General features: G+C 35.7%; 3 protein-coding genes across 4 annotated transcripts in view; 2 read left to right on the forward strand and 1 right to left on the reverse strand.

The window, feature by feature from the left end:
* The window catches only part of LOC121758878 (serine/threonine-protein kinase TOR-like), a 28106-nt gene extending 14259 nt beyond the window's left edge, over positions 1-13847 (forward strand). Inside the window, exons 20-57 of one of the 2 annotated variants that reach the window (XM_042154303.1) lie at positions 547-645; positions 725-826; positions 908-1070; positions 1153-1277; positions 1370-1422; positions 2333-2456; positions 2552-2719; positions 3312-3464; positions 3590-3742; positions 4035-4106; positions 4185-4319; positions 4394-4455; positions 4638-4735; positions 5397-5506; positions 5823-5996; positions 6074-6139; positions 6735-6803; positions 6918-7028; positions 7426-7566; positions 7659-7787; positions 7887-8046; positions 8152-8366; positions 8728-8934; positions 9682-9795; positions 9894-10097; positions 10350-10430; positions 10531-10605; positions 10727-10793; positions 10918-11078; positions 11233-11406; positions 11512-11640; positions 11714-11797; positions 12373-12434; positions 12511-12583; positions 12679-12813; positions 12966-13139; positions 13220-13476; positions 13597-13847. In XM_042154303.1, coding sequence (XP_042010237.1) covers positions 547-645; positions 725-826; positions 908-1070; positions 1153-1277; positions 1370-1422; positions 2333-2456; positions 2552-2719; positions 3312-3464; positions 3590-3742; positions 4035-4106; positions 4185-4319; positions 4394-4455; positions 4638-4735; positions 5397-5506; positions 5823-5996; positions 6074-6139; positions 6735-6803; positions 6918-7028; positions 7426-7566; positions 7659-7787; positions 7887-8046; positions 8152-8366; positions 8728-8934; positions 9682-9795; positions 9894-10097; positions 10350-10430; positions 10531-10605; positions 10727-10793; positions 10918-11078; positions 11233-11406; positions 11512-11640; positions 11714-11797; positions 12373-12434; positions 12511-12583; positions 12679-12813; positions 12966-13139; positions 13220-13476; positions 13597-13615 — 4698 coding nt within the window. In that variant the 3' untranslated portion in view covers positions 13616-13847. Of the gene's footprint in view, positions 1-546; positions 646-724; positions 827-907; positions 1071-1152; positions 1278-1369; positions 1423-2332; positions 2457-2551; positions 2720-3311; positions 3465-3589; positions 3743-4034; positions 4107-4184; positions 4320-4393; positions 4456-4637; positions 4736-5396; positions 5507-5822; positions 5997-6073; positions 6140-6734; positions 6804-6917; positions 7029-7425; positions 7567-7658; positions 7788-7886; positions 8047-8151; positions 8367-8727; positions 8935-9681; positions 9796-9893; positions 10098-10349; positions 10431-10530; positions 10606-10726; positions 10794-10917; positions 11079-11232; positions 11407-11511; positions 11641-11713; positions 11798-12372; positions 12435-12510; positions 12584-12678; positions 12814-12965; positions 13140-13219; positions 13477-13596 lie in introns of those variants that run through there. The other variant, XM_042154304.1, reaches the window with a different exon arrangement.
* A 402-nt stretch (positions 13848-14249) lies between these two features.
* Positions 14250-16897, reverse strand: LOC121758879. Its single transcript, XM_042154305.1, has 3 exons — positions 16591-16897; positions 14533-16493; positions 14250-14459 (listed from the first exon to the last, which is right to left on the reverse strand). The coding sequence occupies exons 1-3, from the start codon at positions 16730-16732 to the stop codon at positions 14391-14393; spliced, it is 2172 nt and encodes a 723-aa protein (XP_042010239.1). The 5' UTR covers positions 16733-16897; the 3' UTR covers positions 14250-14390.
* A 4062-nt stretch (positions 16898-20959) lies between these two features.
* On the forward strand, positions 20960-21628 carry LOC121757872 (agamous-like MADS-box protein AGL62). The gene has a single exon (XM_042153339.1). The coding sequence runs from the start codon at positions 20960-20962 to the stop codon at positions 21626-21628; it is 669 nt and encodes a 222-aa protein (XP_042009273.1).
* Positions 21629-26836: the final 5208 nt, after the last annotated feature.

Genomic DNA, 26836 nt, shown 5'->3' on the forward strand with positions numbered 1-26836 from the left:
GATGGAGGGAGCGTTCTAAATGTACTTTCTGATTGCATGAGCGAAATGGGAAGAACTAGTGATAACTCCTGAAATAGAAACAATATGAATCTTTCATTTTTATAGATCTTTTGGTAGTGGATTATCCTATATATGCACCACATTATTCAGCGAAAGCTTGGGAAATTATTACTATTGTATGTTTACATGGCTGTGTGGACATCTATTCTCTTATATGCATGATTATGTTTTCTTCCTGTTAATGGAATTTGATTGCTTAATGCTTATTAGAAAAACAATATGTTGTATGATTCCACTTATACCTTCTTTTAGCCTTCTTTTGACTTGTGCTTACAAATACATGCCTTTTGTTCCGTTATCTAGATTGTGATTTTATTCCTCTCTCCTCCCCTTTCTTGCCTTGTGATTTTTTTAATATAATGTTCCTTCCATCTTGTACTTCACGTGAATTATCATTAACATTTTTTCTGTAGGTTCTGCTTTAATTCATTCTCTTTTTATTTCTCTTCATATTTTATATTTTTGTAACTGTAACTTTCCTATCAGGTTCTACCCGATCTCCTCCATACTGTTCGTACTTGTGATGATTTTCTTAAGGAGTATATTATATGGAAACTTGGAACTCTGGTTTCTATAGTTCGGCAGGTACCCAATATTGTTCATGTCTCTTCTATTGTTTGCCTATTATCATTAGATTTCTTATATTCTAATTCTCCTTTTGCAGCATATTCGTAAATATCTGCCAGATTTGTTATGTCTAGTATCAGAATTATGGTCATCGTCATTCGCTCTTCCTGCTTCTAACAGACTAGTTCATGGATCTCCGGTAAAAACAACCTAGTTATATTGCTAATGTATTCAGTTGCGAAATGTTATTTGATTGTTATGTGCTTGGCTTTTGTTTTAGATTCTCCATTTGCTGGAGCAACTTTGTTTGGCTCTGAATGATGAATTTAGAACACATCTTCCTTTTATTCTTCCATCATGTATTCAAGTCCTAAGTGATGCCAAGAGGTTTAAAGACTATACTTATGTCACTGATATTCTTCGCACTCTTGAAGTTTTTGGTGGTTAGTATCTTCCCTATGGAATATTCTGCACAAAACTAATTTACATCTTATAAATATTGAATCTTTGGCTGGAACTTTTCAGGAACCTTGGATGAGCATATGCATCTTCTACTTCCGGCTCTAATTCGAATTTTTAAAGCCAATGCTTCAGTAGAAGTGCGGTGTGCTGCTATCAGAAGTCTTATTAGGTTGATTCCTCGCGTGCAGGTTGAAGTTAGATCCATCTTGTTTTTAGCTCAAGTGAGATTCGGGTTATGCTTGAATTATAATTAATCTTCTTTCTTCCTTCTCTTAACCAGGTCACGGGCCACATATCAGCTCTTGTGCATCACTTGAAGCTCGTCTTGGATGGGTCTGATTTCCCTCTCATTTTCTTAAAAGTTGAAACTGAAACTCATCAAACACTTGACTCTAAAGATGGCTGGAGATCTGATTTTTTAGCATGAATATGTTTCTTCTGTCACTTTTTAGATTTATTTATATTTATATATGTGGATATATTATTAATTCCTGAAATTTTTGTGTTCCACTGCTGGCATTTTTGCGTTAACAATCTTAAAGGGTAGTGGGACATGCTGTTTATGAGCTAGATGTTATGGTTAGAATATGAAAAAAAGTTAGGTCATTATTTATTCAGGAGGAGATGAAATTGTTTGTTTCTCTTGTTTACTTAACATGACTTGATGAATGTGTTTGTAAAATTGTACTGGAGGTAGCTACTTAATTTTTTTTCTTCTTTATTTTGTATTGGAAATGACAAGTCCTTAGTCAATAATTAAGGAGGTTCTTGGTATGATAGAATGAATGAGGGGTGAATGGAATGAAGGTAGGAATGGAATGAAGGGCTATTTCCATGGGATGAGAAGGAATAGTTATGCCTAACCTAGTAGGAAATAGGAATGGGAAAGAGTAATACCAATCTAAATGAATGGAACAAAAGTAGGATTCACCAATCGATTCCCTTTCTCATTCCATCATACCAAGGACCTCCTAAATGAATGTTATGCTTCTTAAAAGGAAGAGGAAGTTTGGAATCTTGATGTAGGCGACTAAGTAACTTTAAAATCTAAGAGCTGAAGAAATGGTATCGTTGCATGATTGGATGTGTTTGGTGACAGATACATGTTCTGCTATCTTATATGCCTGTAGTCTTCCTCTAGCTCTGATATCATAGTATTTTTCTTAAAAACTATTTGCTAGTTCTTTGTATCAGGGTGATTTTGCTTTCCTTTCCTATCTCTAAGTGAGGAATTCTTTTGCAGGAAAAGTGACGAGCTTAGAAAGGATGCTGTTGATGCACTTTGTTGTCTAGCTCAGGCTCTTGGAGAAGACTTCGCTATCTTCATTCCTTCTATCCGTAAACTTTTGGTTAAGCATCGAATGCGGGTACCATCAAAACCAATTTATCCTGTTTAGGTTTATGTTTTGTTAGTCTAGGTGATCATCTTGTTTTGTATAATTAATTTCGTTTTCTTTGCCAGCATAAGGATTTTGAAGAAATTGAAGGTCGCTTGCAGAGAAGGGAACCATTGGTTCTTGGCAACGCTGCTTCTCAGAAACAAAATCGTCGGTTCCCTGGTGAAGTTATCAGTGACCCACTAAGTGATACGGAGGAAGAAGGAAGGACTGATCCACAAAAACCTCATCAGGTAGATTGACCTTTTCTCTGAAGCAATAGATTTTAAGTGGACATTGATATTATTTGTGAGTTTTAAAACAGTCAGTACCTTTGTGGGAGTTGATCAGTAGTATGACTGTATGCCAATTCTGCAAGTTGAGCTGGCTTTATAGTAGCATTGAAGAACAGCTGAATTACTGGTATAGTGCTTGTATAATGGTGTTGGGCTGATACTGAAATAACTGAATAAACTAAGTGACCACCAGACCAACAATAGCTCTTGTCCTTAGTTGGTAAATGATCTCCATGCTGGATGTTGGGTTTCGAAGTTAACTGTGATGTTGCCTTTAAATATATGATGGAAACATATGAACTTGCTCGGTTGGTGCTGCACTAGTTATTGGTGGCACACTTAGTCCTGCATTTTTCGGATAAATGCATGGAAATTCGTTTCTGTTTATGAATTGAGTGGTTTGCTCTCATTTTCAAATACTTGTGGTGAATATAGAAGAATAATGATTTGGTGTATCTGAAGTTATGCTGTGCAATTTTCTTCTTACTGCTGTTATTTAACATTTAAACATGTAGCTGTCTAACTAAGTAGCCTTTTATATTTTTCATAGGTTAATGAATCTCGATTACGTGCTGCTGGTGAGGCCTCTCAACGCAGTACAAAAGAAGACTGGGCGGAGTGGATGAGGCACTTTAGTATTGAACTACTAAAGGAATCGCCTTCTCCAGCTTTGAGAACATGTGCCAAGCTTGCCCAGCTTCAGGTCACTTTCATTATTTCCTTTGTATTGTAGCTGGCAAGTTCTTACTTTAGCAAAACTCTAACTGCAGACTAAAGAACGAATGCTTTCATTCAATTACAGTAATCCAACTCTGTCCATTTTTGCAGCCTTTTGTTGGAAGGGAATTGTTTGCTGCTGGTTTTGTCAGCTGCTGGACTCAGCTGAATGAGGCTTGTCGAAGACAGCTAGTACGGAGCTTGGAAATGGCATTTTCATCTCCAAATATTCCTCCTGAAATTCTTGCTACACTTTTGAACTTGGTATGCACGAACAATTTTCTATTCAGCGGCTAGTTTCATAACTGTAGCTGTAAACATTTAACATTTAATGGTGGCCTTGGCACAAGATCAATGGAAAGTTGAAATTTCTTAATGATTGTGTCTGGTGAATCTAGGGACTATATCAACAACTAAAACTAACTCTCTTTGGATTATCTTAGAACTTCTGTTTGAAACTTTAATTGGTTTCTATCATCCATATATCTGTAGCCTATTTGGTGTACTGTACACTTGTACCATCACTGTGCTGATCAATTTTTCTTTAATTTTCTAGGCTGAGTTTATGGAACATGACGAGAGACCCCTTCCTATTGATATACGGCTATTGGGTGCCCTTGCAGAAAAGGTTAGATTTTCTAACAGCAGTTGCATGGCTTGTTATTGAAACCAATTGTTGGAATCAATCATAACTTCTGTATTTCAGTGTCGTGCATTTGCAAAGGCTCTGCACTATAAGGAGATGGAATTTGAAGGTGCCTGCTCAAATAGGATGGATGGTAATCCTGTTGCTGTAGTTGAGGCCCTTATCCATATAAATAATCAATTGCACCAACATGAGGTGACTGCATTTTCATATGGAGTTTCATATCTCTTGATTATTTGTCAAGTATGAATTTGTATTCTTGTGCTCAGGCGGCAGTTGGAATATTGACATATGCTCAACAAAATCTGGGTGTGCAACTGAAGGAGTCATGGTAAGTTTAATATTAAACAACTTCCAAGATCCATTTATTGTTATTGATGACTTGTTGGGTCTTCTTGTTCACCCTATCAAACGAGCTTTTAGAAGCTACCGCATTTGGTATATAGCATATGAATCTTAGCAACAAGAATTTATTTGGTATTTAATTTACTGAAGTGAAGTTGCTTTTTACAGGTATGAGAAACTTCAACGATGGGATGATGCTCTAAAAGCTTACACTGTAAAAGCCACTCAAGCATCAACTCCACATCTGGTTTTGGATGCAACACTAGGTGCGTATATCTATATAAAATAGAGTATTAGCTGGATATGTACGCTAGTTCAATTTCAGTGGCAAACTGGCAATTATGTACAACTGGTTTCATGTTGAAGTCCACGGGATAAGAAAAGTTGCATCAGAATATGTAGTTTATTATATTGACCTTTACTCGGTAAACAAGTCTTGGTAAGCATAGTATTGAGAAAAATGATACGATTGACATCTCTAAAATGGCCATAAATTAAGTCCTTTTATCTGATAATTCAATGATTCATATTGTCTTATGGCCCTCCAGATGCCTTTTATTGTTTAAATTTCCTCTGTTTTTAAGGTAAATCAAGTCTCTGTTTTCAAGGCCATTTTCATTTGAGCTCAACTTATGTGCTTCCTTAACAACTGTACTAGTATGGAAGAGAAAGCATGAGCATTTTGTTTCCTACTAGGCGACTACAGCTTCTAGAATAGTGCTCCTTCCACCAACCCCTTTCTTTTGATTTTCCTAACCTAGCCTTGCTCTGTTAATGCCTACTTTCTTTTCATCGCTTTTAAACCCATGGTTGCTCAGCACACGTCTTTTTCGTTGGCTGTAACTTGTAATGCAACATGAAGTCATATTTGTGGAACTAGCAAGCCTTAGTTCCTTGAACTAAGATTTATTCTTTGTTGGCTATAAGGGCGAATGAGATGCCTTGCTGCACTTGCACGGTGGGAAGAACTCAACAATCTCTGCAAGGAGTACTGGACACCTGCTGAGCCAGCTGCTCGACTGGAAATGGCACCAACGGTCTGTTTTCTATTTTCTTTTGGGTCTTTGGAGGATCTACTCCATGATGTCATTGTGTTCTTCCTGTTGATATCTCAGATGTGAACCTGGACGGAAAATCTGCTTCATTCTTTCCAACCATGACTTTTCAAATCAATTTGAGATCCAAATAAAATAAGAACTTCCTGCTGTCAGATAGTTAAAGAAAAATACATTGCTTCTAATTTTATAATGCCATTCTTAAATTCTTGAAATCTGTGTTTGTTGTGATGTGCTAGTAAGGAATTAACTTTTGACCCCACTTCAGCTGTTACTAATCTATTACCTACTAGTCTAGGCTGCTATTTCTGCGTGGAACATGGGTGAGTGGGATCAAATGGCAGAATATGTTTCTCGATTGGATGATGGAGATGAAACCAAGCTTCGGGTCTTGGGTAATACTGCTGCTACTGGGGATGGGAGTAGCAATGGAACTTTTTTTAGAGCTGTATTGTTAGTTCGTCGTGGGAAGGTAACCCTTAGTTTTTGTTTCCTTCAGTTCTTTTGTATTTCTTGGCTGACATGGCTCGTTCTTCTTTTACATATTAGTATGATGAAGCACGTGAATATGTTGAAAGAGCAAGGAAATGCTTGGCCACAGAAGTTGCTGCATTGGTTAGTTTTCTTTATTTCTTTGTTATTCCATGTATAAACTGATACAAGTCTTTCCTTATATTGAGCAATTCTGTACTTCTTAGGTGTTGTATGGGAGGAGTTTCTTACATACCCCTTCTCATTTAAATGCCTCTATAGCTACTGCGGATCCAAGTTTGATCTTCTGCTCTTTGAAGGATAATAATAAGTTCTATAGTTCACTTATCTTGGGGTCTAAGATTGATTATCTACTAAGGGAGTGTTCTTCTCGCGGACAGTGCCATGTAGCATGTCTTGCATTATGTGTCTTGGAACCCCATGATAAAATTAATCTCGTACCAATGTAATCTTGGTTAAACACCCCCCAATGTATTTGCACTTAGTCATGGTATCAGGGAAAATATTCTTCCACTTTGGTATAAGATGAACCCTTTTTGCGATCTTACTGTTCATTGTATGCTCTGCTGATTCTATTAGATGTGTCCATTATTTTGCTGTTATTTTCATAATTTCTTTGATGTTTTAGTAAATCTATAAATGTCAACTACACATAGATTTCAACCTTCCAAGTTTATGTTTTACTTATACTGAAATTATGTTGATTTCCATTTACTAGGTTGTTGAAAGCTATGAACGTGCTTACAGCAACATGGTTCGCATCCAGCAACTGTCAGAATTAGAGGAGGTACATGCTTTTGTGCCATTACTTTGATTGTGGCCTTCACTGAATAGATTGCATTTGAACTGTTGAGTCAATAGAATGCTAATGAGATATCTGATGACACACCTCTTGTAATAGGTTATGGATTACTGCACCCTTCCCGTTGGAAACACGGTAGCTGAAGGACGGAGGGATCTTATCCGCAATATGTGGAATGAACGCATAAAGGGCGCAAAACGAAATGTTGAGGTACGCTGATGGGTTACTTTTCTTCTATCTCAATTAGTCAATTTGGAAAGTAATTAGATGTTTCCGGAACAATACAATTGTTGTTATTTAAAACTTTTTTCTTTCTAGATTGTGTGTCATGTGACTACTTGTAAATTTTGCAAAATTGTGCAACTGTTTTCAGCTCAGTAGTCCATAGTCCTAACAATCAAACCTTGAGCTATCTGAGACAAGCGCTTCCATGGATTTGTTTCGATTTTCCGCAGAGATGACTATTTATTATAAATATGATTCTAGTGATGTTCCCTGGATGATTGCTTTATTCCAGGCTTCCACTTGCATCTAGCATTCCTTACTCTGCAGTCTGTACTATTGTTATATATTTAGCTATGGTGTGACTGTAACTTTAAAATGACAGGTTTGGCAAGCACTTTTGGCTGTCAGGTCACTTGTTCTGCCACCTACAGAAGATGCAGAGACATGGATAAAATTTGCATCACTTTGCCGTAAAAGTGGCAGAATCAGTCAGGCTAGATCAACATTAACAAAACTCTTACAGGTTTGTGATGAATATTGATATTTGACATGTATATGCTATTATATGCTGATGCCTGATGTGTAACTTGATTTCTCTGTTTGATGGAAATGTAGTTTGATCCTGAAACAACTCCTGAAACTGTAAGATATCACGGGGACCCACAAGTTATTCTAGCTTATTTGGAATATCAATGGTCAATTGGGGATGAACATAAACGGAAGGATGCCTTTTGCAGACTAAAGGTTCATATTATTTATGTACAACATCACACTTGTTTTCTGTCACTCTCAATGTTAATAATGGTTTGATATATTGCTGTTCTCGCAATTCCTATTCTATAGGATTTGGCATCGGACCTTTCAAGAACCAATGTGCATCAACCAACCACACAGTCTGGCATACATGGTTGCTCAAATGTGTCTCTCATTGCACGAGTTTATCTTAAATTAGGAACTTGGCAATGGGCACTTTCCCCTGTTCTGGATGACGACTCTATACCAGGCAAGATTACTGTGTATTTTTTTGTTGTGCAAGTTCATACATATGCTCCTTTGGGGGAATATTGTTGGCTAATTTTGATCGATGATTGGTTGTTTCTGCTTCCAGAAATCCTTGGTGCATTCCGACATGCGACTCATTCTGCTACTAAATGGGCCAAAGCTTGGCATAAATGGGCTCTTTTTAATACAGCAGTTATGTCTCATTACACTTTGAGGAGTTTCCCTAGTATTGCTTCACAGTTTGTCGTTGCTGCTGTCACTGGATATTTTCACTCAATAGCTAGTGCGGCTCATGCTAAGGGAGTGGATGATAGTTTGCAGGTATTATTATTTGGGAAATTTTTTTTGTCATTGTGATACTATGGGTAGTTAGATAACTTAGATCCAGGTCTACTGACTCATTTTAAGTAAATTTTATTGAAATGGGATTTGAGCATTCCTGTTCAGGTTTTATTTGATATTTCTTATGTATGTTATTTTTCTTGGTTGTAATTTGTTTACGTCTATTAGTGTGCTTTTATGTAGTAGTACTTTATTTTTCAAAAAGTTATTATCATTAGTCTGATTCGGAGTCTTAATTTTGATTTGTTTCCTGGACTTTCTTCACTGTATGTTCTGATATTACATTTTTGTTATATATCTGCATGTCGTCATAACTCTATTCGCTAATCCAAAATTTCAGGATATCCTTCGTCTCCTGACTTTATGGTTCAACCATGGATCTACAACTGAAGTTCAGATGGCATTGCAGAGAGGCTTTTCCCTTGTTAGTATAAACACATGGCTGGTTGTTTTGCCTCAGATAATTGCCAGAATACATTCCAATAACCATGCCGTAAGGGAACTGATACAATCGCTATTAGTGCGAATTGGCCATAGTCATCCACAGGTTTGTTTGAAAGATGACTTGAATATTCATTTACAAACAGAAATGACTACTTTATTCTCTTAATTTCTTAGGATAATTTGTTCATGCGGCACAAGTTCTTTCAGTCTCCTCACAGGAAGACGAATTGAGTATTCATTTACTCATTATTTCTCAAATGGTAGTTTTCCATTAGAGGAAAGGAAAAAACGGATAGTTTATTTCATGAGCATCACTACTTTTCCTGCATAGTTTGGCGCTTTCAAACAAAGAGTGTAATAAAAAAAATTGGAATTCAGAGAAGTGCAGTCAATCTTTAAATCTGCCCTAGAGGTTCATAACCTGACATCGAGAAAATACACCGTGTCCTGACTTGAGTATATAAAGGAAATTTCTCAAATATCTTTAAGGTCTACCTCCACCATTTGCTAGCTAACCAAGGATCTAATAATTACCTGAACACCCTCTTGCCAGATCTCTAGCATTATCTAAACTTGTGTTTGTTTGTGATGAGGCTAGAACATTAGGACTGGAATGAGTGCTAATAAGGTAGGAAGGATGGCTTGTTTTAAAAAATCAGAACTAGGAATGAAATCACCAAGTTGATGTTGTAAGACAAAGTTTGATCTTCGATATTGGGCTCTCTAAGAACGAATATGAAATATAAGTTAATGCAACTGAACTGCTTGACTAGTGTAATGAATACAGTTTGATTATCCTTTTCTCAATTTTTCAATAAGGGAACATATTTAATTTAATTCTATTATGCAGGCTCTTATGTATCCTCTTCTCGTGGCATGTAAATCTATTAGCAATTTAAGGAGAGAGGCAGCGCAAGAAGTGGTTGATATAGTTCGACAACATAGTGGTATACTAGTGGATGAGGTAAAATAGAAATGTCGTAATGATTATTATCTGGTGACTGCTTTCCTCTTTTATCTGTGCTTTCCTCTTTTATCTGATATTACTTCTTGAATTAACAGGCCCAACTTGTGTCCACGGAGTTGATCCGAGTTGCAATACTTTGGCATGAGATGTGGCATGAGGCTTTGGAAGAGGCAAGCCGCTTATACTTTGGTGAACATAACATTGAAGGAATGTTGAATGTTTTAGAGCCATTGCATAATATGCTCGAGGAAGGTGCAGCAAGGAATAATTCCACTATTAAAGAGAAAGCCTTCATTCAGGTAGTGTCCCTTTTTACAGTGCAACTTGTTTCTAATATCATGAGCGTATAATTTTGAAGTTTCATATGCATTTAATAAGATGGTTATATTATCTATGGTTTTCATTTTTCTTTGTACGTGTTCCTCTATGTTATGTGAAACGATCCTCTCTTCCATTGAAAATAATTGAAAGAAAGAAAGTCGACCTTCATATTTTTTTTCAATCATTCTAGTTTCATTATTGTTTTTGTTTATTGAAGACTTTCCTTTCAGGCATACCGGCATGAACTTCTGGAGGCCTATGAATGCTGCATGAGATACAGAAGAACTGGAAATGATGCAGACTTAACTCAGGTATGATTTGTGAAAGAATATAGTCATGTTTCCACCTCTATCGGAATGATGTTTGCCTTTATTACACTACCGGATGATTCTGAGTTTTGTATCTCATCAGGCTTGGGATCTGTATTACCATGTGTTTCGGCGTATAGATAAGCAGCTTCAAACTTTGACCACTCTGGACTTGCAGGCAAGAAGAAATTTCTAACCGGTGTTTAGTTTTTGGTTGGAAATAAAATTTCTAACTTGTGTTTAGTTTTTGGTTGGAAGTAGTTGCTTACTGATTTTATTTTCTTTTTTGGCTAAACTAGTCTGTCTCTCCAGAGCTATTGGAATGTCGTGATCTGAAACTAGCTGTGCCTGGAACCTATATAGCTGGTACAGTTGAACTGTTTGTCAAGATCCATCCCCACCCCACCCCCCCACAACATGCATCCACTCACACATGTATAATATATACTGATTACTATAGATTCTAATGAAGTCATAATTTGGTTCCCAGATTCACCTGTGGTGACAATTGCATCATTTGCACCCCAGCTTGTTGTCATCACGTCCAAACAACGACCTCGAAAGTTGACAATCCATGGAAGTGACGGGGAAGAACATGCTTTCTTGTTGAAGGGGCATGAAGATTTACGCCAAGATGAGCGTGTCATGCAGGTGTTGTTAATACTTGTATACTCTTTGTTCTATTCAACAAGTGGTGTTCTTTTTCTGATATCACAGTGCCATGCTATAGTTTTTGCATCTTTTACCAGAATAATCCTTTGCCTTTTCCATTTTAAACAACTAACACTGTAGCATTCTCCATCAGCTATTTGGTTTAGTAAATACTCTGCTGGGAAATTCTAGAAAAACTGCTGAGAAGGATCTCTCTATTCAAAGATATTCAGTCATTCCACTATCCCCAAACAGCGGTCTCATAGGATGGAAGCCAAATTGTGATACCTTGCACCAACTCATTCGTGAGTACAGAGATGCTAGAAAGGTTTGGCCTTTTCCTCCTTTCATGCAGCTTGACAATTATCTTATTTGTACTCCATGATATTGTGGCATTTTCTGGTGGTTATGACGATTATTTCTGGTTTTGTAGATCACGCTGAACCAGGAGCATAAGTTGATGCTTAGTTTTGCTCCAGATTATGACCATTTGCCTCTCATAGCAAAGGTTGAGGTGTTTGACTATGCACTGCAGAATACAGAAGGCAATGACCTTTCGAGGGTATGTATTGCTCATGGATTGACTTAGTTTGGTTTCTTTCCTGCATGGCTATATTTGCTTCTTGAAATGGCAGGTGCTCTGGCTAAAGAGTCGCACTTCGGAAGTCTGGTTGGACAGGAGGACCAACTATACAAGAAGCTTAGCTGTGATGAGCATGGTACTGTTTTTATCCCCTTTCTAAATTGTTGACTGCCTAGTAATTATTTTGTCAATATTTTTTACTATTACAAAATCAGCTGCATAAGTTTCTGGATTGTTTCGAAATATGTGCTGATATATTGTTTTACCTTACTTGCAGAGTGGTACTATTTCATGCCTGCTTTACTCTAATGTCTCTTTTAACTAAAAGAAATATCAAATGTAGCTGTTCTGTTCTAAAGATATCATTGTAATGTTTTCAATATATAATTTAAGTTCCATTGTATGACATTACAAATACTACATGTATAGTCCATTGTGTACACACACAATGAACTATACATACATGGATTTAATGGGTATTTGCATGTATTTTCCACTAACACACTTTTTCTTTCTATCTTTCTCTTACCTTACCAATTTTGTATTAAAACTCGTGCCGTTTTAAAAGTTCCTATTTTTAGGAAACGGAGGAAGTATAATTTTCTGCCCTACAATTTTTTGTTTACTTAAGCTGTCAGGATTTTCATTGTGCTCAATTCTTAAGCCTAATGCACATTTTCAAGCTTTAAATATTACTCCCATCTTTTTCAGGTTGGTTACTTGCTTGGCTTGGGTGATCGGCATCCAAGCAACCTAATGCTGCATCGATTCAGGTCAAAATTTATAACAAATGCATGATTGTCAATAGTTAAATCTTCTTAGTTTATTTAGAAAAGATATTGTTGGCAGTGGAAAGATACTGCACATCGACTTTGGGGATTGTTTTGAAGCTTCAATGAACCGAGAAAAGTTCCCAGAAAAGGTTGGAAATCTGTTCCATTGGTTTTTGTTCTTTCTATTCTTTGAAAAGAGGAAGTTTGGGCATTTGTCTAAATTAATACATATTGGCTGGTATAGGTTCCTTTTCGGCTAACTCGAATGCTTGTTAAAGCAATGGAGGTCAGTGGTATTGAAGGAAATTTCCGCTCCACTTGTGAAAGTGTCATGCAGGTTTTGCGGACTCACAAAGATAGTGTTATGGCAATGATGGAGGTAAAAAACCCACTGTTTCATGATGTAACTGCTTATAGTTACTAGACGTAACTTATAGCTGGGCTTGAGACATATCTATATGATCTGCTTATAGTTGGCGTTTTTTTAAATCCATTTATACTCTGAGATAATATAATATTTGTTGTGTCCAGGCATTCGTGCACGATCCCCTGATAAACTGGCGTCTTTTCAACTTCAATGAAGTCCCTCAAATGGCTACCCTCACAAATACACATACCCAACCCGCTGTCAGCGGAGAGGAATCTGTCGCCAATAGAGAGATGCTTCAACCACAGCGGGGTGTTCGAGAGAGGGAGCTCCTCCAGGTAATGCTTTGATAGTCTTCATCTTTCCTACTTGTTAGCCATGCTCACAAGCCATGATGTTAAACCAAATTGCTTTATAGGCTGTAAACCAATTGGGCGACGCTAATGAGGTTCTGAATGAGAGAGCGGTTGTTGTCATGGCAAGGATGAGCAACAAACTTACCGGAAGGGATTTCTCTTCCGTACCATCGAGCTCCATCCAACATTCCCTCGAGCACAGTACCTTGATTTCTGGCGACACTCATGAGGCTGACCATGGATTATCCGTCAAATTACAAGTCCAGAAGCTTATTCTTCAAGCAATGTCGCATGAAAATTTGTGCCAAAACTATGTGGGGTATGTTTCCGGTTATATAATTCACGTTCGTTCCAGATTCATCAAATTCCCTTTTTTAATTTATGTATTTTAAGTTTTTTTTTTTGGTATTTGTATCCAACAAAATGTTTCATGCTGCAGGTGGTGTCCTTTCTGGTAATAAGGTTTGAAGATGAAGAAAAACACATGCATCAAATGTTTGGAGTTGTAAATGCTCTCTCATCGACAACAGGTGACTATTTAGTGGAGACAACTTCTTTGTAAATAATTTAGCTTTCTTGGACAAGTAGAATCTTATCCAATTTCAGGTTGCTGTATTTCTGTATATATTTGTGTAAATATTGTACAGATCCCTCAACTAATTTGTAAATAGTACTCCATATACTTCATCATACACTGGTATTTTATTTGCTCTGGTTTGGTTACTTGCCATCATATTTGTGTTGGATGTGTTGATATTAATTAGTAGGAGTAATTGGTAAATTCAATTAGTAAATCTTGTGGGACACCTAATTTATATGTGATTTAGATTTAAATGTTTACTCTTTATTTGAATATGCTTAATCATAAAACTTTGACATCTCCCCTAAAAAAAGTTAATGTTTTATGATTATTAATTAGTCATTTTCCACTTATTCATAAATGTTTGCTTAATTTATCCAGATGCACAATTTTTTTTACTGTAACATATTATTTCCGGTTTAAAATGGCATATTTTGGAAATTAAATGACTTTTGTAATTACCAAAAATAGCTTAAGCTAGAAATTAAATAACATTTTTGGAAATATGATGACACTACAATCAGAAGAGTATTGCAAGGAATATAAAGTTATTTACATGGAACTGTTATCTTTTATTGGAAAGTACTAAGTACTACTACTTGTTTGATGTTTCTACTATTTATACTTCTATTTCTAATTCTAATGCAGAACACTTAGGTGAACTTCTTCCTAATTCGGCTGGATCGCCTAACCGGAGTCATTATCTCCTCCTCTCCATAGCCCTGCATACATCAAACTACTTCTTACTTTTACATTTTTCATAACAACAAAAGAATAATGTTTTGTGATACTCACATTAGCCTTGGTGGGAATCCTCTCATAAGTGGTGAAGCTTCCATAAGAAGGCGACCCCGAGGATGAAGCCAACGATTCCCTCTTCGAAAACCTTCTAGCCTTCCTCTCCGAGCTCACTACTTCGCCTCCACCACCACTCCTCTCATGATAGCTGCTGCTCATTTCCGTTTGCCAACTCTCTGCTTGCTCCATAGCCTCAGTGTTGCTGCTTTTAGTAACCCCTCCGTCCCGTTGTTTGCTCTCAACTGGCACGACTTGCTCCACTTGCACAACCTTAGGTGAGGAGCCGGGAAACCTCTTGTACACTAAGGCTGCAACTCCAGCCACACCTGCCAACAAACAAGTAATTGCCAATGCGATATCACTTGATTCCGTCTCAGCGTTATCAGAAGCTCCAGCGTTGATGTCAACTTGTGATTTCTCCATTTCCATTTCAGTTTCTTGATGCTGAGGATCAGCAGATGATTGATCCATGTCTGTCTGAATCTGGATATTTTGCATAGATTCAGATTCCATGTGAGATGTTTCTATTGCAGTTTCCACATCAGTTTCTTGATTGAGAGAAACAGGAGCTGATTGATCCATCTCTGGTTGAATCACGGTATCAGAAGCAGTTTCTGCAATAGTTTCATCAATATCCTTCTCAATGTAATCATCCAAGTCAGCTTCTTCCTCTTCAAATGCATCAGTTTCACCTTCAAGATCAAGCTCCTCATCTGCATAGGCTTCATCTTCAATTTCACTATCCAGTTCCTCTTCAAACTCGTCTTCTTCAATGCTCTCCACTCGTTTCAGGAAATAAGCCTCCTTCCAAGCATTCTCTTGCAGATCAGACAGGTTCATGAACTGCACGGGAGCTTGTTTCTTGCCTTCAACCAGCTCGTTAGCTAGCTTGAACACGAGAGCTGCACAACTAGCCGCCACACGACCTACATTCAACTTTGCAGAAACAACAACAGCCCTTGATTGCTCATACAAGCTGCTAGTACTCAAATCAGACAAGCTCAGGTCCTTGACGAACAACAACGACGACTCATCAAATGAAGGAGCGCGCGTCACAGAAACCGACACACCAGCTGCTACCAACAATACAAGAACCACAGTGAAAAAACACATCGATCTTGCCACCCTCCTCGGCTTCTTCCCATCACTCCCAACCAATTCCTCCTTCAAGATTTCATCAGCTGGAGCTGTACTAACCGGCAATGCCAAAGAAGGCAGCTCAGATACATGATCAATTGCCTTCTTCCCATCACTCCCAACAAATTCCTCCTCCAAGATTTTATCAGCTTGAGCTGTAACAATCGGCAATGCCAAAAAAGGCGAGTCTGAGACATGATCAACGGCTTCTATCTCTTTATCCGATCCAATCACCATATCAGCTGAGGCCTCATCAGAGTCTGAAAACCCCTCAGCCATCATCTCTTCCATTAGGCTACATTCAAAGTCATCCGAATCCATCCCCTTATCCTTGTTCAAGAGCATCTCAATTCTGGGATTCGGCTTGTAACGAATAAACTGAGGCCTCGGAGACAAGTAGTTCGTTTTCGGATCATAAGGCGGGAGACACGGATCAACATCAATGGGAGACTGAACAACCTTAGACTCCACTCCCACACCATCAGAATCAGTAATCACTGATTCATCCGAAAAAGTCACCTTCTTGCAAGGCTTCGAAATCGGATGAGTCTCAACAACAGAAGCTGACATATTCTCATTAGAGAAAAACATGGCCTTTCCATCGGAGAATGAGATGGAGGTCCGAACAGGCTCATTCCTATCCACCAACACCTTCTTCCTCTGCGAAGGAGTGAACTTCGAGGCTGCAGAAATCGTGGGCGCCATGAAATTCTTGCAACCCTTCGCCGGAGATTGCAGTTTCGAACCTTTCAAAAAGCTATCTTTTTCACCATTCTCCTTCTCTTCGCAATCTCTACCCACACATCTTCTTCCCCCAAATTCTGCCAAAAGCAATCAAAATCACTCAAGTTTGAATCTTGAATCAAGAATCAAGAATCAAGAATCAAGAATCAAGAAAGTGTGAGGTAAATGAAATACCTGAAGGGCTATTAGCAGGCGAGGGTTTGTTGGTAGCAGTGAAGCTTCTGCGGATTATTGAATTGGTTTCAGGGTTTCTTGGATTTGGATTAATGGATTTGGAAGGGAGTGGAGAGAGGGAACTGTTGGAATGAGCCGCCATTGATGAGACCGATTTTTTAATTTTTACAGCGAGCTATTTTGAGATTTGAGAGAAATGAAAGCTGAGAATATTGATATTGATTGATGAGGATTTATTTTCTGGGTTTAATTGGATATGATTTGAAGGAGATTGAGAGTAATTTCGATTTGAAGGAGATGGTGTAACGGCTAGTGTTTGAAAGGGTAATGTTAATTCAAATGAACTGATGATTTGACCGTTACGGGAGGGAGAATTAATGGTGAGAGCAATCTTTTATTTTGGCTTATTTGTTTTGTAGTGAGGTTGTTATGAAATTTAATATGGTTTCAATATTTACTTAAATATTATTTGCATGAAATACACAATTTTAATATTTAAATTTTAATACATTGATTTGAATTCGTGTGTGGATTATCTTACATGAGCATGCATTCTGTGTTACTAAAAGTAAAGTAAAAAGATATTTTTAATACTAGTATGTTTGTATGTGGCATGAGTTTGCCAGGTTGTTTGGCTCAAATTTATAAAGATCAAAAGCTTGCTTGAATTGACCTGAATTGACAAATTAAGTTTAAGAAGGGGTTTTGAAAAAAATGAACTCAATTATTATGAAGATAGTTTGTGGTAAAAATATCTTGATATCATGTAATACTATTATCTAGATATTGTATATTAAAATATCTAATTGTTTCATAATAAAATATTTGTAAATAGAATATTAAAGAAAATAGTAGAGGATTCTAAAACATCTATGAGGTCTATATATGTGTGTATTGCAAACATTTATATTTGGATTCATTTATGTCCTCCTTTTTGTGTTTGTGTCATAGTCTTTTTTTTTCTGCTTATTTATATTAAAGTCAATCATCGCCGCTCAAAAAAATGTTGTATGACGTCATAATCTTCGTCTTGACATGGTTTATAAAATCACTTAACATAGCCATAAACTTAACATTATTTTCGATATTGAATTTAAATTTAAGGTTCTTTCTATTAGTTTTAATTGAATTTGTTTTAGTATTAAAATTAATAAAACGAAAAGTCTATTTTGTACTCTATCTCTTACTTTATCTTTTATCCTTACGAAATATCAGATCAAATAGAATGTTTAGAAGGGATATAATGAAATTCTTTGATTGGCTCTTTCCCCAAAACAGAGGAATGGTCTATTTTAATTATATGAATTAGAAATTCATTTTTATTATAACAAATAATAATTAAATATTATAAAATAAATATAAATAAAAGGCGCCTTCTTTTATTTTTTTATTCGAAACGCCCTGTGATCTTCAACCAATTATGTGCTTCAATATAATTACGTTAATGAGTTGAACATAGTAAAATAAGAAATTGAAAGATTTCGTTGAAATTGTTCGTTTGGAACATTAAAATTTTTCTCATAAACGATGTTATAACTATTTTTTTTAAAATTCATGCTATAAAATAAACTAAATTTAATGTCATGTTTAATTGAAATTTCTTCAAGTTTTGGTTAGTCAAAATCAAACTTTAATATTTAATATAATTTGTAATTTATAAAGTGGTTACAGTTTAATCTTTAAATTGATATATACCCAATTTTTATGGAAGGTTGACTTGTAAATGGCTCTCTGAGTATTAATGTTGCCTGGATTTCTTTTTGTAGATAAAATATTATGATTATTAGAAAATTTTATTAATATTTTTCTTTTTCTTTTTTATTTTTTATTAGTTGTGTCATACTCCTTTATTTATATGTCACAAGATAAATTTTGAGCACGGCTAGATTATTTATATGTCACAAGATAATTGATAACCTTTATTAGTGGCGCATCTATTAATAATCATTTCGCTTTATATCATTTCATTAATTCGTTGTTACACTCGTTGATACAGTTATAGAAGAAAAGACTTGGAGGGTAAGCAAATTATATTTTAGGTTTTATTTATTTCCTAGTTAATAGAATTAGTAGATGGAAAAATATTAGGAGTAATTATTTTTCCTTCTACAAATTAGGTTTTCTTATTTTGCTTATTTTCCATTTTAGTTATTTTCCTTCTAGTTTTATTTTCCATAAGTTTAGGATTTCCCTTTGCCTATATAAAGGCCTCAATGTTGAACTTAAAAAATAGACTTTTGAATATATAATTTTACATTGAGTTTTTATACTCCGAAATTCTCAATAAGTTTGAGTTCTTTATTACTAGTTCAGTCATTCTCCGTATGTTTTCTGCGTCATTTGGTATCACGATCCAGGTTGATTATCAATGGCTGAACGTAGACATGGCGGCAGACGTGGCGATGCTCGTGGTGGCGGTCGTGGTGGGGGACGTGGAGATCTCCCAAACGAAGAGGCTGCACGACAGTGTGATCTGCGCGACATCGAGAACGATGATCTGAGACAACAGGTTCTAGACCTCCAGCACGACACCAAGAACGGTGATATGCGACAACAGGTTCGAGACCTACAACGACGAATGACGCGACTGGAGAAGCGTCGGGGGAAATCCAACCCGATAAGGTCTATTGCGCTGGAGTGCTGTTCGATGCACTATCAATTATCCATTATTCAAAAGTCTGTTTTTTAAGTTCAACATTGAGGCCTTTATATAGGCAAAAGGAAATCCTAAACTTATGGAAAATAAAACTAGAAGGAAAATAACTAAAAGGAAAATAAGCAAAATAGGAAAACCTAATTTGCAGAAGGAAAAACAATTTGATACGACCTCAACCAATGCCCATGATACATCTGTGATAGACGAGGAAGTAGACAAGGAGGTGGAGGTGCGTAAAAGAGGTAGACCGAAAAGTAGAGGAACCAAGAGGGATCAACCAAGGAGAAACGCGTCCCGACCTTATAAGTATCGGGATTACGTCAGCCATTAGAGATAGATTTGTTTTGATTTCCTTTGATTTGTTTCCTTATTTTTTTGATTTGTTTCCTTATTTTTGTCGTTCCTTTTCCTTTTAGAATTGAGTCAAGTCTTTTTGGGATCTCTATAAATACTATAGAATCCCCATAGATCGAGTCATTGAGAATTAAAGAAATAAAAACCTTTTTCTCATCTTAAGCTCTCGGTTACTTTTGTTTCATTATTTTTGCTACAACGTGTGCTCTCAGTTCTCGTTAGGATCATTATTCCTATTACAATTACTCCTAATATTTTGCCATCTACTAATTCTATTAACTAGGAAATAAATAAAACCTAAAATATAATTTGCTTATCCTCCAAGTCTTATCTTCTATAACTGCATCACACTGTATCACTCGTTCTTTAATTAATTCAACTTATGACTTCACACGAGGTGCATGTGAGTTGTAAGTAGAAGAATATGTTATAAAATGGATCGATTTAATTCATCTTAACTCTCCACAATCAACATCGATCAACGTTAAAAGTAAACGTTTCTATGTAGTGATTCCCTTCCTTAATCACAACATCAATGCACAGTAAACAACAACTAGGTTGACCATATATGGCACTACTAAAAGATTACTATTCCCTCCGTCTCATTGAAGATGACCCACTTTTCTTTTTGGTTTATCCCAACTAAGATGACTCATTATTTAAAATGGAAACACATTTATCTCTACTTTATTTTCTCTCTCTTACTTGACTCTTTCTACTCAATACACAAAATAAAACTGTATAAAATCTCGTGCCGCCCAAGGAATGGGTCATCTTCCTTAGAACGGATTTAAATTTTGATTTGCCTTATAACTCCAAAAATCGATCAAATAAATCCATAAAAATTAACATTCTTCCATATTGTACTATGACAAAATATTCATATCACATATGCATAATATATTATTAATATCGGGCATACATGTATCATATTGAAGATGTGGTTGAGTGAATGTTAAATGTGTTTCCAAACCGATAAAAATTCTAAATATAAAGATTCGAATAAATATTGATTATGAATTTACGGTTTTTTCGATTGACTTTTAAAGTTAAGGGACATAGTTCCAGCCATTTGCATTAATAAAAAACAAAATCATTCTAAGAAACATTACAAATTAACATATGAGGTTGACTTTGCTCAAAAGCAATGATTGATCAATTAATCATCATTCAATAATGACAACTAAGACACAAACTCACCTGAAAAAACAAAATCCACAAAATAAATAGCAAAGATTTTCGAAACTCCCAAATCACACCCAAACAAACACCTATAAATCCATCCCGAACCTTCCAATCTCTCTCATAAAAAAAACCAACAAAAACCTCCCAGTTCTCTCTCATCACAAACACAACAACATGGCAAAGAAGCCAAGCATGGGTAGACAAAAGATCAAGATTGAAAAAATCCTAGTGAAAAACCACCTCCAAGTCACCTTCTCGAAGAGGCGCTCGGGCCTCTTCAAGAAGGCGAGCGAGCTCTGCACCCTCTGCGGTGTGGAGATCGGCATCATCGTCTTCTCCCCGGCCGGGAAGGTCTTCTCCTTCGGCCACCCCAACGTGGAGTCCATCATCGACCGCTACCTCACCACCCGCCCCCCTCTCCCCGCTCCCCACGACCCGTTCCACCTCCTCGAGGCGCAGAGGAACGCGGCCGTGAGGGAGCTGAACCTCCAGCTCGGGCACATGTTGAGCGAGGTGGAGAGCGAGAGGAAGCGAGGAGAGAGCTTGGACGCGATGAGGAAGGCCAACCAGAGCCATTACTGGTGGGAATCGCCGATTGGGAAATTAGGGCTCGAGGAGCTGGAGCAGGTGAAGGAGGCCATGCAGGAGTTGAAGAAGAATGTCAATCGGGAGGCGGCCAAGCTCGCGGTTTATGCGGCCGGGAGAGGTGGGGTTTTTGAGCAGTACGAGACGAAGCCGAGCCATGGGGGTGTGGGGTCGAGTATTAATAATATAGCAGCGGCTGCGGCAGCTGCCGCTGCCGCTGCTAATGGCAATTTTGGATATTGCCATGGTTTTTTTTAATGTTTAATTTTTTTTTGGTTTTGGGGGTTTGCTAGTATCTCACTAGTGTATAAGAGATATGGTGTGGTTGATGGTTTATTACTTCTTTTTGTGTGGTTTTTTTTTTATCATTTTGTGGTTCATGGTTTATGAATTATTCGGATCAAGAATCGCTTAGATTATATTGTGAAGGCATTTAACCGACGTGCATCACTTAGCTAAGCGAAATGCCAAGTGTTGTCTATATACTCCATATATGTCGGTCATTAATTATTCTAATTTGTCATTTTAATTTTATCCGTCTATGAACAATTGTCTAATTTGTTTTTTTTATTATTATTTTACAGAATGAACTTTATATTTTACTAGCTTTATTTCACTCACGTTTTATATATTTTATGATATAAAAGTAAGACCAAACTTTCAGTTTCACTAACTTTTGTTTATTCACTTTTTATTATATTTATTGAATTCGTGGCAAATTGAAGTGAGACCATTAATGACGCATGGAGGGAGCGAATTTTTTTACATGTGCTGAATTTATAACGATAATCTTGGTTAGCTTAGTGGTTTGGTTATTGTTATTTATTATAATTATTTTCACAGTAATTTATTTTTGCTTTTCTTTTTGTTTATTGCATTTTTATTTTTTATTTTTTAAAAGTATCATACTTCCTCTCTCTTACTAAAATAGATGCATTTTTTAAATCAAGATTTAAAAAATGATGTTTGGTAAATTCAGTAGAGAAAAGAAAGTAGATTAGTAAAAAAAATAATTGAAGTAAGAGAGAATAAATTGACATTGGCACCTTCTTGCTTATGCACGAAATTCTACATCAATGATGTACATCAAATTTATTGATCCAAGGGTTTACCGATCGTTCATAAGACTCCGCCAATCAATTCTTTACAATTTCTATATTTATTAATTATTAACTATTTTAGTAGTTTACGTAAATCGTTGTGCATTAGCTTATGCAATTAATTCGAATCTAATAAAATATAGTTTTTAAAATTTTGAGCTTGTAACTTATGATGTTCGGTTACATTAATAAATGTCATCCCTCAAGTCATACCTTGCACACGCATCATTCTACATCAATAATGTATTCCAAATCTTACAGTCCATGGGTTGACCAACCCGGGGCTTGAGACCCACCAATTAATTCTTTAGAATTTCTAAATTTATAAAATAATTAACTTTTTTTTAGTGGTAAGTGTGAATCGTTGTACAAAGGCATATGCAATTAAATCGAATCACATAGCATTTTAAAATTCTAAGCTCAAAACTTATAAAGTTCGTTTATATTAATAAATGTCCTCTCTCGACTCTCACCAGCCTATGCACACGTGGCCTTCTACTTTAGAATTTTAGTATTTTTAAATTATTAATTTTACATGTAGTTTATGCAGATCATAGTAGTGCAAAGGCTTTTGCAATTAAATTGAATTACGTAAAATATAGCTTTTCAATATTTTGAGTTCCTAACTTTTAGGGTTTGACTTACATTAATAAATGTCCTCCCCGGCCGCAACCTGCCTATGCACACGCGGCATTGCTACATCGGTGATGTATATGTTAACATTCTTATATCTCACCTATTAATTAATTCGCGATCAAGATATTTCGACGAGAATCACACTTTAAATAATTCAACTCAAATATGTTTAGCCTAAAATTTTCCTTCTTTAGTCATGTGTCACAATTAAGAACGAGCTAGTACTTCAAGTTAAAGAATATCCTAATCTTTACAACAAAAATTTACTAGTACCTTTTATTTATGATTATAATAAAATAATTTTGTAAATTTCATTTTAAATGTGTCCGCGACAAGAATTCCCATTTCTTATGTAAAGAAAATACCGATTATGTGTCTTTAATTTATTGATACATCTATACATAATTATAACAAAGAAACCCCAATTGTGATTTTCCAATAGTTGAAGAACTTTGATGAATGATTACTATTTAACAAAACGAGCTAAAATTAGTTATTGCATTGAAATATCTATTGTAATGTTGTTAGAGTTATAAAGTATCCACAGTGATTTAAATAAAGCTATTGTTTTGCGTATTGTGACTTATTGTCTTTAATTTATGTAAATTAGAGTCCTTTGTAGTTGTGAAGTATAGACAAAATAGAACTAATCCACCACTAATATAAGCTCTTTGCTTACATGCAAACTGTATGAAAATATGATGAATTTATGACTCTGAAATTTTACCTTGTTCTTGACTTTCTTATGAAAGTCACCATTGTATTCCTGTCTATATTTTATAAATATATAAATTCATCAGATTTATATATACGACTGAATTATAAATTCCTGGGCAGGTGGTAAACAATAAATACATTTAACTTGATTCTTGAAGTAAAGATTATTTGGTCAAGAATATATTACTCTCTCGTTCCCCTACTAAATGACTATTTTGATACGCTAAGAGTTTTAAAATATAAGTACATAAAATTTATCTAGCTAAAATAAAATAAGTGAATTGAAATATGTAATGATGGATATCCAAAATGGAAATATAAGTCGTTGTTTGGGAAATTAGGGTTGGAGGATATCAATAAGAACGTGAAACGGGAGGCTACGAAGCTCGTTAACTCGTTGGCTAATGCGGTTTATGAATTATTCGGATGATATTCGTGTTTGATAATGATAAGCGGTACCTGCTTATTTGTCCCGAACCGAGAATCGCTTTGATGTTCTAGATATATTGTTTAATTATACGAATTATTCGGATCTAGATCGTGGCCTATTAGAATTGGAAGAAGTAGACACTCTCGTCGTTGGGGGATTTTCACGAACATCAAAAGATTATAATTTGATCCTTTGGGGTCGCAAATTAAATATGATGCAAAACGGATCGTATTCAATATTGTGAAGTTGGTCGTGTGGGGATTGGAGGAATCTATAATACCTACATACAAAAATATATTTGATAATGTTTATTGTGTAATTTGTGTAACGATTAATTCTTTTAGTGCAAAGACTTATGCAACTAAATCGAATTACGAAAAATATAGCTTTTCAAAATTTTGAGCTCGAAACTTTTAGGGTACGGCTTACATTAATAACTGTCCTCTCCGTCCGCACCCTGCCTATGCACACGCGGCATTGCATAATCAATGATGTATACAGTAACATTCTTATATCTCACTTCTTAATTATTTCGCGATCATGATATTCACATGAGAATCATTCTTTAAATAAGGCTACACACGACCATATGAATATGTTTAGTCATGAGTTATCTTATCCAAAGGGCAATTTTCGGCTAAACTTATTTTTGAAGAATCTTAAAGTCTAAATTATTTTCTTTTTAAAAGGCTAATTCACTAAATTTTTTCTTAACCCTAGAAATATCATCATATTTAAACCAATAATTTTCAATGAATCCTATTTATTTGTTCGTGACTTTAGTCATAAATTCTTTAATTATAAGAACGAACTAGTACTTCACGTTAAAAAAAGTAACTACTTTTTATTTATGATTATTTTTTTTTCAAATTTCATTTTCGATGTGTCCGCGTCAAGAATTCCCATTTTTTATGTTAAGAAAATATTAATAATGTTTCTTATTATGACATCTATACAATTACACTACTAATAAAGAATCCTTTATTGTGATTTTCCCAATAGTTGAAGAACTTTGATTAATGATTACTCTTTAAACGAAACGACCGAGGATTAATTACATTTCACCTGTCCAAAAGATATCTATCTTCCTCTATGGATTCTCTACATGACAAAATCAGCAAGAACAATTACTCAATTTCATAATGAAGTAAAAGCAATTTCTAAATCATACCTCACTCTCGATTATAAATAACAAATCAACCATGTCATTTTTTACAATAAAACAAATATTATTCACGATGAATGCACCAAACAATGGCAACGACCAGACAATGCATCCCGGTAACGAGCAACAGAGGCAGGGCGCGGAAGGAAAGATAGTAACGCTGACGATCATGAATGAGACCGGCAATCTCCAAATCACCTTCAGAAAGCGCGTCAAGAATGACTGATGGCGTACATGTATCATTTCAATATAATTATGTGGTTGAGTGAATGTTAAATGTATTTCCAAACTAATAAAAATTCTGAATATGAAGATTCGAATGAAGGTTGATTATGAACTTTACAATTTTGTCAATTTTGAATATGAAGATTCGTTGATTATGAACTTTACAATTTTAAAGTTATGGGATATATCAAAATTCCCGCCATTTGCATCAATTAATCAACGTTCAATACCGACAACTAAGACACCAAGTCACAAACCCATATGAAAAAACAAAATCTACACAAAAAGTATACTATTGTAAAGGCAATTAACCGACGTGCATCACTTAGCTAAGCAAAATGCTAAGTGTTGTCTATATAACTTTTTTTTACCTGCGCTGATTTTATAATAATGGATCTTGGCTAGCCTAATGGTTTGATGGCTATCGGTTTTGGTTTTGGTTATTGTTATTCATTATAACCAGTTTTATTTTATTTTGTATTTTCTTTTTGTTTTTGTAAATTTCGTTTTAGCAAATTTAAAAAATTTTCTAAAATTATAATACTTCCTCTATAAACCAATTGCTGCGAGCATCCAACACCCACCCGCAAAGTAGAAGAAAACATTTTAATCAAACGTAAACTACGATAATCTTGAAAAGGTTCATAAAGTTGAAGAGATTCAAAGCCTAAACGACATTCAACAAAAGTATGATTATCTAAGAGATTAAGCTAGAAATATCCAAATCATCAAGCAACTAAAATAATTTAAATCCCAAAAGTAAAGGCGAAACGGAAATGTAAATTGTTTCTCGCTCCTAAGAGTGACAAGAAGTGTTGAACTAGCTAACAGACGACAGGCTCAATGTTTTCCCTCTCCTCTAGCGATGGAGGTTGAAGGCTTCAAGTATGGAGTGAGAACCAAGTGGAATGAGAGATCATTTCTTTGTGGTAAGTCCTTCTATCTATAATGTGGCTTGGCTTCAATCCCTAGTGATATTTTCTCCCTATCTCCCTATCAAACTGACTAGTAACCAATGCATGAAACATGCCTTATCAAAAGGCATATGCAATTAGATCTAATCACATTAATAAATGTCCTCTCTCGACCCCTACCTGCCTAACACGTGGCATTCTTGATAACGATGTAGATCAAATCTATTTGTCCAAAGGTTGACAGACCCCAGGCTTAAAACCCATCAATTTATTCTTTAG

This window comes from Salvia splendens, chromosome 12, assembly GCF_004379255.2.
Source record: "Salvia splendens isolate huo1 chromosome 12, SspV2, whole genome shotgun sequence".
In the NCBI taxonomy this organism is placed as follows: Eukaryota; Viridiplantae; Streptophyta; class Magnoliopsida; order Lamiales; family Lamiaceae; genus Salvia; species Salvia splendens.

Excerpts from the sequence above, each read along its gene's own strand:
- LOC121758879 (XM_042154305.1), bottom strand. The coding sequence starts at position 16,732 with ATGGCGGCTCATTCCAACAGTTCCCTCTCTCCACTCCCTTCCAAATCC. Across the intron at positions 16,494-16,590 it reads GCCTGCTAATAGCCCTTCAG|AATTTGGGGGAAGAAGATGT; the intron begins GTATTTCATTTA and ends TGCTTTTGGCAG. Across the intron at positions 14,460-14,532 it reads GGATTCCCACCAAGGCTAAT|GGCTATGGAGAGGAGGAGAT; the intron begins GTGAGTATCACA and ends TGATGTATGCAG.
- LOC121757872 (XM_042153339.1), top strand. The coding sequence starts at position 20,960 with ATGGCAAAGAAGCCAAGCATGGGTAGACAAAAGATCAAGATTGAAAAA.